The sequence below is a fragment of the Cannabis sativa genome, chromosome 9 (genome assembly GCF_029168945.1).
Source record: "Cannabis sativa cultivar Pink pepper isolate KNU-18-1 chromosome 9, ASM2916894v1, whole genome shotgun sequence".
Classification (NCBI taxonomy): Eukaryota; Viridiplantae; Streptophyta; class Magnoliopsida; order Rosales; family Cannabaceae; genus Cannabis; species Cannabis sativa.
The window spans coordinates 14,041,297-14,053,854 of NC_083609.1; the positions used below are offsets into that span (position 1 = coordinate 14,041,297).

At 32.0% G+C, this 12,558-nt stretch overlaps 1 protein-coding gene across 1 annotated transcript; it reads left to right on the plus strand.

The window, feature by feature from the left end:
* The first annotated feature begins 8,022 nt into the window (after nucleotides 1-8,022).
* On the plus strand, nucleotides 8,023-12,195 carry LOC115722941 (rRNA-processing protein EFG1). Its single transcript, XM_030652328.2, has 8 exons — nucleotides 8,023-8,470; nucleotides 8,958-9,087; nucleotides 9,230-9,357; nucleotides 9,543-9,681; nucleotides 10,351-10,465; nucleotides 10,961-11,099; nucleotides 11,201-11,488; nucleotides 11,861-12,195. The coding sequence occupies exons 1-8, from the start codon at nucleotides 8,333-8,335 to the stop codon at nucleotides 11,864-11,866; spliced, it is 1,083 nt and encodes a 360-aa protein (XP_030508188.2). The 5' UTR covers nucleotides 8,023-8,332; the 3' UTR covers nucleotides 11,867-12,195.
* Nucleotides 12,196-12,558: the final 363 nt, after the last annotated feature.

The window sequence follows — 12,558 nt, forward strand, 5'->3', positions numbered from 1 at the left end:
GAATTAATTCGTTCAAGATGGAAGACTTTTGCATCAGGAAACATATCAAACCAGTCAGAATTCCCACAAGCACGATCCAATCTCTCAAAGATAAGGTTGTTTTGTCTCCCATTGCACCAAGTGTACAAGTTTCCTTCAAACTCCACTTCCCGAAGATAACACTCATCTAAAGCTTTCCTGAAATTATTCATGAGATATCCTGGTTTTGGTTGTCCTACCATCTTCTCTTTTTTCCTCAGAATCTCATTAAAATCTCCCCCAACCAGCCATGGTCCCGAGTACATCCTACCGACCCTATTAAGAAGTGTCCAAGAATCACATCGTTTACTTGGATCCGGGTCTCCATAAAAGCTTGTAAACCTCCACCCTTGATCCTCTTCTTTCCTAATGAAAGAATTAATATGGAAAGAGGAGAAAGAAAGAACATTGCAAGTCACCTTTTCTGACCACATCAGAACAAGTCCACCACTTTTGCCTTTGGCCTCCACAACAAAACAACCAACAAAACCCAAAGCAACACGCGAATTTTCAGCTCTCACCTTATTAAGTCTAGATTCCGATATGAAAACCAAATCCGGACACCAACGCTTCACTAGGGACTTCAAAGTACGGATCGTCCAAGGGTTCCCTATCCCTTGAACGTTCCATAATAAGGCATTCATGGCTGAAGGCGACCCCGACTCGCAGGGTTCGCCTCTTCCAAATTCTGAGCAATTGTCGAATCTCTATTTTGAGAAACTTTAATCGGTTTGTCATCTTTCCAGCCCTTTCTTTTCTTTGCATCTTTCTTCACAACCACTTTTCTTCTTTGCTCTTTGGGGATAGAGTTCTGACCCGAGCCAAAGGCAAAGGGGAGACTTTCCTTCAACCCGGGTATGTCCATTGAGAAACTAATCGGTACATCAATTAGAGTTTGGCTTTCATTCATCACAATTGGATTGTTTGCTGTCCTTTAAAGTTTACCAGCCCCCACTACTTCTCGATTCTCCAGCAATCTTCGTTCCCACGCCCATCTTGCAACATAGCATTTTCCTCCAACCCGGTTTCCTCCTGTTGAGGCCTCTCTGTTATTGAAGTTTGCAGCGTGTTTGTCTCCTTTGTACCCTGGTGTTGGCCTTTCCCCTTTGTTGCTTCGCTTCTCAATTGCACATTCTCATCCCCCTCATTCGATAATGGGTCAAAGGAGTTGCTAATACATAGGTTTAGATTCAGCCTAGTCACACCTTGTGGGCTCTGTTCTTGTGAAATTACTTCTTCTGTATTGCCACCCTTTACCCTATGGAATCCATCTCTAACCCCATTTTCAACTTTCAGCCATGTCCCATACGCCATTGCCGTCGTACCATTCTCCCCTGTGATTTCCTTAATGTCAAGAGAACAATCTTTTTGACTATGACCAATCCATCCACATCGAAAGCACATAAATGGTAGTTCATCATACTTAAATGCCACCCACTTATTGGAGCCACTACACGGTAATAAATAGCCATGGCACACCGGTTTGGTTATTGACATCCATACCTGAAACCTAAAGAAACCATCCGCCACCATTCGAGATACATCAGAATTCTGGACTGTAATAACCGAACCTGCCATTGATGCAAGTCTTAAAGCGTTTTTCTCTGTCAGATAATCAATTGGTACCCCCAAAGCTCTGCCCCAAATTGGGAATACATTCACATCATTCTTCCAAGATTCACTAGAGTTCCCCATCTTACCCAAAATCAGCAACCCATTCGATAAATACCACGGCATTCTTGCTAAGATTCGAGATTGAGTTTGTTCTGAATTAAAAGAAAAGGTAAGGAACATACCGGTGCTGCATTTTTCTTGAATCTTTATGTTCCATTTTGATTCCTTCAATCTCCATATTCGCCCCAGCAGGTTCTTCAAGAAGCCCCTGCTATGATCCACCTTCGAACATAATCTCCCCCGTAAATTGAATTTTGCAATCATGGTGGAAAGACTGTGATCCACCTCCCATTCTTCTTCATCCGAGACATGAAGTTGATTGGTTTTAGCTAGCAGTTCTTCCATAGCAATGGCGAGTACACACCAGTCCGATCACCGGAATCCCTTCGTTGCCGAGGGAAATAGAATGGCCAAACCCCACACCCCGAGCCCTAGCAGAGAGCTCGCGAAAAAAACGTTAGTGTTATATTTTAATTAGTATAATTCCCAATAATTATAATTTATTGAGTTCAAAATAATTAGAAAAATTAAGACTCTAAAATATTAATTTATTTTCATGTTATTAAGAGTTAAAAAATAAAATTTTAAATAGGTACTCACTATTAAAAATATTAAAATTTAAAATTTGATATAATTTTATAACTTAATTATCATGAAATAAAATACATTAAATAAAATACAACCGTACGTAGTGACGGACACACTAATAATTAAATATCTTCTATTTAGTTAAATAATTATACAACAAAATAGTAAAAAGCCCCCACAAAATAATTATAATTTTAATGTAAAGTAAATAATAAATATTTTTATAACAATTAAGCCCCCACAGATTAAAAATTCTGAGTCCATCACCGCACGCGAAACTCGAATTATTTCCTAATTTAATATGTTATTGGTTTGTAGTGATTAAATGTAACAAATCGATGGTTGAGTAATATGGCAATATCTCAAGTAAGCAAAATTGTATAAAACAGTAGAATTGTTATAAAATAATATAATATAATATAAAGTAGATGAGAAGAAAGAAGAAGAAGATGAAGAGAGAAAGAGAAAGTGAATGAGAATTTCTAAGTTGTTTATTCCAATGGGGTGAACCCCTATTTATACAAATACAAGAGTGAGATATTAAGAAACTAAGAAAAAGGGAAACTAAGAAAAAGATGAATGTTGATTACAATTAATGGTAATAAATAAAAGATTTGGACATCCACATAATTATTAATATTTATAACACTCCCCCTTGGATGTCCATAATAACTGCCTTATTAAAAATCTTGCTGAAAACTTGATCAAAGGAAAAAGAGTATAGTGTAAACTAACTCCCCCTCATTTAGGCATTTGTGGAGATCTTCTAATCGACGAATTTCGATCTTATCTGCCGTCTTCTCAAATGTTGATGTTGGTAATAACTTTGTGAATAAGTTTACAAGATTGACACTTGATTAAATATGTTGAACACCAATATGTATTTTCTTGAAGCGTATAAAGAAGAATTTCGTGAAATGTGTTCTAACTCTATCTCCTTTAATGTACCCTCCTTTTAGTTGAGCGATGCAAGCAGTATTATCCATAGAGAATTGCTTGGGTTGATAATTCTTTATTGAGTGCAATTCATATGTTTCCCAAATATGCTATGTCAATGATCTAACTCACACACATTCTCTACTTGCTTCATAAAATGCAAGTATGTTAACATGATTTATAACTGCCTCGTTAAAAACCTTGCCAGAAAAACCCAGTGGGACAAAATCTGAGCTAGGAAAAAAGAGTACAATGTATATTTCATATTCATAATTATTTGTAAGTTGCCTCGTTAAAAACCTTGCCAGGAAAACCCAGTGGGACAAAACCTGAGCTAAGGGAAAAAGAGTGCAACATGAATATGTCTCCCCCTCATGCACATAAGATCCATAATTCTTTTGGTGATAATAAATCTCATAAGATTATTGTTATCACTTTTAAAATATCACCATATATATCTTTGATCATATATTTTCTATAACTCTTTCAGAGTATGTATGGACTTCTAAATTATAGATGAGGGGTTCGTGGAACATTAGTCTTTATCCAACTAATTGTATCATTCATGTGTGTACACAACTTTGTTCATACTAAAATTTAAAATTTCAAGTAGATATGAACATAACACATTAATGGTACTATAAATTTTCATTTGTGACAATAATGGTACTCCAAGACCACGTATTTGTTCCATCTTGTTGTATGATCTTAATTTCCATATCAAATGATCATATATCTATAATTTTTGATACATATGAAGTACTTCAGGACTTCAATACTAATGAACAAACTTTATACATTTAATATTTCTCGATATACAAAAGAAATAAAAGTTTGTTTTGCAATTAATCAAAAACTCTTCAAGAGTCTATCACAACGTATAATTTACGTATTTATACTGCATAGACAACCATACGTATTTTTCAAACAATAATTTACTTACATGTCTTTATTTCATACAAAGATCTTTGTCATATAGTGCGCGCGACTTAGAATTTATATCACTTAAGACATGTATTAAATTCTTCTAGAATTTTTAGATAAGGCTTATTTCAAATTCTCACTATATTAGGAGCTCCAAATGAATAACCTTTTGTTGCAACATTTATGTGACGCTTATAAATCCTCATAAAATATATTCCAGACTATAATAAAATAATGATTATATTTTCTCAATATTTAAGCCTTACTTCAATCAATCTCATGTCTATGCAAACTTTGTACAACAATTCATTATGTACAAATACATATATGCAAATTTCTCATTAGAAATATTTATTTGCACACCCTACAGGTCTTACTTCACTTTATGTGAGTAAATTAGCCTGGATTGCGTCATAATATTTTGGCCAAAAACAAAATATATGTCGATGATTCTCGACAAATCTAATACCATGATCCTTGCTATCTCATGTTAGTTTATTGCATATGCAAACATTCAACTTCTATTGTCGACAAAAATTTCAGTATATGATAATTTCCTCCCATATTGACATAACTTATAGAGATCTCTTTAAATTACATATTTTCAAATATGTTTATCATTTATAGGTACCTATATAGAATCACTTCAGGGATTCAATTATGATCAAATGTGTTATGTCTAACTTCTCTTGGGAGTCTCTTCAAGTACCGTTTTCATCACGGTTATCATTTTAATACTTTATAACATTAAGATATCTCCATGAGTACCTCTAGATTTAACAACTTCAGGGCAAATCAAATGAACATTTACTAATAATTTCTATATTGTTCATTTACGCTTCAGGCGTTTTCAACTCATTCTATCTCAACTTTGAGTAATATTGATTTGCAGTTGGTATATATCATTTTAAACTATATCGTTCTTATACTTTGTGCAAGGATCATTTTTCAAAAATTATCATCGATCCCAACTGCTTCTCTCCCCCTGATCGAGAGAATTTTAAGAAATTGTGATGTCTAATAATATTAATATACCTGTAGGGATTTCAGTATATCACAATGAATCAATATTTGTTTAAACTCATATATACTATATGACATTGAACTTCAGGTTCAATAAACTTCAGTTTTAAGTTCAATCCTTATGAACTTAATTCATTTCTAAGAATGAGTCATACGTGTATAATTAGAAATACATAAATTTACACATTTTGTAAATGCATTATCATATAATCTTATCACATCGATAAGAAACTATGCAATAAAAATCTAACAATGGCTCAAGATTGTTAAAGAAATATAATTTAAATATTTTATATGTGCAAATATATGCACATTCTTCTTTTGAGCCTTATAAATTAACAATGAGAAGAATCTTCTGGTTCTTCAACAAAATTTAGTCAAATTTTTTGACAATTTATTGCATATGATTGATCATGTCAAAAAATTCAATTCATGAACTTCAAGTTCACTATAATTTGTATTTCAATGAAACTTTCAAAAGGTAATGTAAATTCATTACAACATAATCATTACAAGTTTCATTTTTATATACACGAATAATATAATTATATTATTCTCCAAAATATATACACTCTTCAGGAGTCACTATTATGTTTATCAAACTTTATATTTCTTCAGGAATCACTATCATCAATTCAATGATGTGTATAATATAAAAGATACATGACAACTTCATCATGTTATTATAATGGTCAAATAGATATAACTATAATATATCATTCATTTTTCCTGGTATCTTTTTAACAAGTCGTCTAATTTATTAATAGACTATTCATCAGTCTAATTATCATGACTTGATATATTATATATTTCAATGTACAACCAGTACATATAATAAGTTATTTCTTATTACTTTCATAACTAGATAAAAGTTATACATCTAGGTATATACAAAGATATTTTACTACTCCAAGTAGCAATTGTATGTAAGAGTACTTCTTCAGGAAGCTTTTCAAATAATCATTTTGTGATTTTTTATCACTTTGATTATATTAGATCACTATCAAATATTAGTAAATTATATATCCACTTTTGGGAATATGCAAAGTGAATTATATAGTAACTATATATATACATATCCTGTACTAACAATAGTTTGAAACTATTGATTTCAAGAAATAATAAAATATGCCTATATTAATTTGCTTCTGGCATTACCAATATATGTGAAATTTATATTCTTTGAAATAGAATTTCATGTCTATTCATTCTCTTCAGGGAATGATATTTAAATATTCTAAATGTACAATCAATTTGTACAATTCACACTTATTCAATAATCAAATATACTTTTATCTTGATTATAAGTGTGTCCGTACTACAAGTACGCGACTACTATTATTCAATCCCACACATGATATATAGATTTTATGCACTTTGATTGTGTGTGGTATTTCATCTTTTGGTTGTTTCCAATTTCTTCTGGAAATATTTGAGTAGCAAACAATGCCATTGATTATTTAAAATTATTACATTCACTTCGGGGAATGACGTTGAACAAGTAGAACATTATTATAAATTTCTTAAAAATTTATTACTTGTTCATATATAAAAAGAAATTACTCAGCAATTTCTTTAACAATATTTCAAAGAATATATGAATACAATTTTTGCATAATCTCCAAGATGTATGCAAAATTTGATCTTTAATATATGTCACATGCATTCAACATTGCAAGTAATAACAGTGTATAATAACATGACTAATACAAACAATCTTTAAAAGTAGTTGACTTCAATTCGTATCATTCTCTGCAGGGAATGATGAACAATAAATACATGTCTCATGTATTTAAATAACATTAGTCATGCTCACTGTTATTCTTATACTTTGATGTTTCAATGTAATTTTCTTAATATTCTTTTTAGGTATTCAAAACCCACTATAAAATTGCATCAATAATAATCATTTTTAATGATTCTTTAGTTGTATTCACATAAATACAATCATTTTTTTTTTGACAAATATAAAACATTTACTTCTGGAAATGTTTGTCAAAATCTATATCGATATTAAATTACTTTTCATTGTCCTCAAAGAATACAAGAACATATATATAAATATGTATTCATCTCTTTCATTATATATCCATCAACTATATAATGGATATTACGTTTGCATAATCTTCATGATATATGCAAGATTTTATTGAGGACGCATAATCATCAGGATATATGCAATATTTTATCGAGGATGCATAATCTTCAGGATATATGCAATATTTTATCGATGATGCATAATCTTTAAGATATATGCAATATTTTATCGAGGATACATAATCTTCAGGATATATGTATAATTTCTATAGATTTTCTTTATCATATCATAGGCAAACATATATTGTAAATATTATGAATGATAAGAACATAATATGTATATATATATATGAATTAATAATAAATATATAAAAACATATACATACATATATAATATATAGATATATATAGATAAAAAGAAAAAAAAATAAAGGATTCTTGACATTGTTTCAGTCAGATAAGTATATATATAAATATATATTTAGTGTATCGTGACTTTGAAACAATTCAAGAATTTTAACAAAATACTTACATTGGGTCTTAGGCAGAGATTCATGCTTGAAGCTTGGGCAGAGACTCGTGCTGATAACGTGTTATAAAATAATATAATATAATATAAAGTAGATGAGAAGAAAGAAGAAGAAGATGAAGAGAGAAAGAGAAAGTGAATGAGAATTTCTAAGTTGTTTATTCCAATGGGGTGAACCCCTATTTATACAAATACAAGAGTGAGATATTAAGAAACTAAGAAAAAGGGAAACTAACAAAAAGATGAATGTTGATTACAATTAATGGTAATAAATAAAAGATTTGGACATCCAATTTTTTTTTTTGAAGAAAGTAAAATCTTATTTAATAAAAGTACGAATTGAAATCTTATGTGGCAAGAATTAGGGTCGAAGACAGAAAGGAAGAAATAATAAAAAATAGTGAAGAGAGAGAGAGAGAGAAAAGAGTAAGAAGAAGAAGAGGAAGCCATAGCCGTTTCTGTTGTTGGGGTTTTATGTTTTAAACACTCCAAACCCTCCTTTTCACTTCACACCAATTACGCCTTCATCTATACATATTCACAGCTATATATAACGACTCTGAGTCTCTAGTTTCCAAAATCTTTAGCGATTTTGGGTAAACCATGGCTCATGGAGGCTACGCCAACCGCAGGGCCAAACCCCCGGGGCGTCGATCCAAGTCTTTGGCCGCTGAGAAAAAGAAACCTAAGCCCGTCTCTCTCAAGAACCAGATTCGCTCCGTTGAGCGCATGCTTCGTAAGGTATGTTTTACTTATTATTTACTCGTATATAATATATATTCATATTGTAGCTCTCTCTTGTCTGGTTTCATTCAATGACGTTTTTTTGTGGCTAGGGTTAGCTTGTACGCACAAGGGTTTAAAGACATTAGAGCTGTTATTGTATTTTATGCATTTGAGTAATGGTTCTGATTATATATAGTTATGTATTACTGGTTTCTGTTGTTATAGTGATTTGGAATTTAGGTCCTGTTTTACTGATTCGTTATGGGCACGATAATAAGGGAAGTGTTGTTCCCTTTGCCTCTATTGTCCATTTTGATTTTCTTGGTGTTTTTGTGTGATTGAATGCAATGAATCATTGGTTGAGGGGATAAGTTTGCAAGTCTGGTTTTGTATTGATGGCTCTATTGATGTCATCAACCATGCTACTGTATGCTTCATTTCTTAAGTGTTTTATTATTTATTTTTTGTTTTGTTTTGTTCTTTTTGGGTTTTCTTTGAAAAGGATCTTCCGGTGGAAGTTAGGGAAGCTCAGCAAAAGAAGTTAGAAGGGCTCAGAAAACAACAGGAAATTCATTCTCGCCTTGCTATTGAACGAAAAATATTCTTGAGGGACAGGAAAATAAAGTTTTTTGGTAATAATTGATAGCTTAGTGTCTTTACTGTTAATTTATGATTGCATTTTGTTGCATATGCTATGTAACTTATTGCTTTAAGGGGTAGCGGGGAGGTTTTTCTTCTACTTGATTTATAGTAAAATGTATCTGTATTGTTCAGAGAGAAGAAAGATAGAAAGAAGAATAAGGCGTTTAGAGAAACTCCAACGTGCTTCATCTGGTCAAGCACAAGATGCAGAAACTGCTGAGCAGCTTTCTAAATTGAAAGAAGATCTTGAATATGTTCGGGTAAGCTATTTGCATATTTTAAACTAGATTGTATTTTTTGTATTGAATATTGAATGAACAAGGTCTTTTTAAGAACATTGAATGAGCTTCTACTGGACTTGAGAATTTGAACACTTCTCGAAAAGCTGTGAGTGCCTAATGTTATTGATTATCTATCCAGCTAATGATTTTGTTGGTTGTGGCAGTTCTTTCCAAAGACTGAGAAGTATGTCGCACTGTTTATTGGAAGTGATGACACAGAACTGATTGCTAAAAGAAATAGGCTGCGTGAGCTAATTAAAGCCAATTTAGTTGCTGCTGCAGCTAGTGGAAAGGATTTAGAAGGTACTTACTTTTACTCTGGCTCCATCTTTTGTATGACATGATGAAACAATGTTATTTTTCTCTAGTTTTTGGACGTTCTGTGTGATTCATCCAATGTGGGCGGTAAGGTAATTCATCCAATGTGGGGGTAAGGTAGTACTTGAGGTATTAACTATATTGAAAGGAATGTTTCACGATGCATTATGGATTTGTTTTATTTAGTGCTCGATGTTCTTTAGGGTATCATCTAGGATCCTGCTTTTAGTTTTCATCTTATTTGTATCACCTGTTGGTGATTTATGTGGATTGCCCATGCGTACCCTTGTATTTTTCGATTAATTAATATAAAGCAGATTTGTTTCCAAAAAAAAAAATGCATCTTGGAGGAGGTATTACTGCCTCCTATTCAACTTATGTGGTGAGATGATTTTTTTTTTTGGAGGTAGGACTGCAATACTCTTCATTTCTAAATGCTTGATAAAACTTTGTTTGACGTCAGTGTTGACTGCGAAGAGTGCTACATTTTTCTTGTTCACTCATTTTCACTTTGGATGTGTGGACTGAGAAGAGTGCTACATTTTTCTTGTTCATGCATTTTCATTTTGGCTGTACATTATCAGCTTTTTTTTTTAGTTTACAATATAGTATATTTTACTTGTAAAATTGTTTTTTTTTGTCAAATCTTAACAGAAACTGGGAGCGAGGATGATGGGCTATTGGATATGAGTGAAGATGATTTCTTTCTAGCTGGAAGCTCTAGTGACGAAGCAGATGCAGATGATGAATGGACAGATAAAAGTACAAGGTATTTATTTATATTTGCGAATGATGATATTTTTCAGAATTTTGGGTTGTTAGGATTTGTAGGGTTGTATTCACCCATCGACATGAGTACCATATTCAGTTTTCATTTTCATTTTCTAAATTTCACCATTCTCAAAAGTTCAACATGGTGAAAAGAAAGTTGATGCATCATGTATGCGGAAACTATTTTCAAGATTTGTTTTTGGTATTATAATATTATTTTGTGATAAATTTAAATCATTGCAACTTACATTAAACTGTTTAGCTTTTTCTAAATTCTTTTGCCATCCTTTCGTGTTAAAGTTTATTACACTGGAAAGTATTGTTCTGAACACTTTAATGACTCGGAATATGTAGGTAGTTGATTTATGTAAAACAAGCTCATTTGTAGTATTTAAAATGCCTGAATCTATCTAAATGATGTAGTTTTAAGTTATAAATGGATGACAGGAACTTGTTTATAACAAAAAGCTGCATCTTTTAAATGTGTTTGCAGGGAGCAGGCTTCTAGTGCTTCCGGAAAAGCAGCATCTGCATCTGCATCTGGCATGTCTAGTGATGAAAGAAAGGCTTCTAGTGCTTCTGGAAAAGCAGCATCTGCGTCTGGTGTGTCTAGCGATGAAAGAAATTATCAGGTTTCTCATTAATATTGATTTTGTTCTGCAGTTTTTGTACCTAAATCTACGACGAGACATGGCAATTGTGTTTAATTTTTTTCACCAATCTGTTTATGTAGAGACATATCTCCGCAAGAGCCTTAATGCCTCCTCCACGACCATCGACTAAGTCTTTCTCAAACGAAGTTCGTGGCAAGTCAAAATTTGCTCCTTCTTCTAGCAGAAATTTCTCTACACATAGGGGTGACGTTTCTACATCCACTGCTACTTCAAATAGCCTAAGCGGGTCCTCCTTCAAGTCTAGGGGATCCTCAAACTCTGGAACAACTCAAGGAAGCAATTTAAGCTCCAACTCAGATGCTTACAAACCTCGAAGAAAGAGGAGGCCAAAGAAGAAGAAGCAGCAGGTTTGTGTTCCATTACCTTCTACCAGAGTATAATAATGCTTTCATCTATTCTTCTGTTAATATTTTCAAAATCTAAACTTGGCAGCCGCAACTTGGGGTGCCTCCCTTAAATTTAGAAATTCTTCATTGACTACAGTATTCATAGATCTTTTAACAAAATTAAAATTAAATAGCCACAAAGCAGTGGAGCAAATCTAAAATTGAGTAATAGGTCTCAAAGAAAAGATGATGAACCTTTTAGGAGCATAGCATATAGTCTACCATTTAACTTTCTATTAAAATTATTACCTATGCTGTAATTGGTTACATCTATCCTTTAATTTTTTTCTTATTCCCAAGTAATGGTTTTTTTTTTCTTTTTTCTTTTGACAGGGATGATATAACCGGAATCCGGATGCCCATCTTGTGAAACCAGAGATCTTTATGCCCCATTTTACAATTCAATTTTAACAATTCACATTGTGTTAAATTAATTTATTGGGTAACAATCAGGAATGTATGCTTATATTGCTCTTGTAGTGACTGAAAAAAATCAATTTATTTTCACACCTACAAATAGAATTGACATCTGTAATTATGCAAGGTATGCCAAATCATGTAAGAATCCTACCTGGGATTAAACTTGGTGCTGCTAGTATAATATGATATTGTGTAATATACAGCATATTTCATTTTTTTTTTCGAGAAGTGTAATTTATATTCAAAAATACAAATTTATTTTAATATCATATATACTATAATGGAGAGAATATGAGTCGATCTTTTTTCCGAATTCTCCTTTTATTCTATTTTCTAAAAAAATATACTATAATTATTTTCAATATAAAATTTTAATATCAAAAAACTAAAATATGTAACTTCTCCACATTGTAGCCATATCTTATATAATCTATAACCTTTATTAAGCGTAAATAGTTTCGGCCTCCCTTAATTAAATTACATTAATATTTTTTTTTGAATGGGAATGGATAATTTTATTAAATCAAATCTGCAACCACAATCGATTTGAGAGGGGAAATTTGAAATTTCATGCTTAAAATACCCTATAATTTTTTCCCTAAATGTATAGT

Bases quoted from the DNA above. Each gene is read 5' to 3' on its own strand.
- LOC115722941 (XM_030652328.2), top strand. From the start codon at position 8,333: ATGGCTCATGGAGGCTACGCCAACCGCAGGGCCAAACCCCCGGGGCGT. The intron at 9,088-9,229 runs GTAATAATTGAT...TGTATTGTTCAG, and splicing joins CAGGAAAATAAAGTTTTTTG to AGAGAAGAAAGATAGAAAGA. The intron at 9,682-10,350 runs GTACTTACTTTT...AAATCTTAACAG, and splicing joins TAGTGGAAAGGATTTAGAAG to AAACTGGGAGCGAGGATGAT.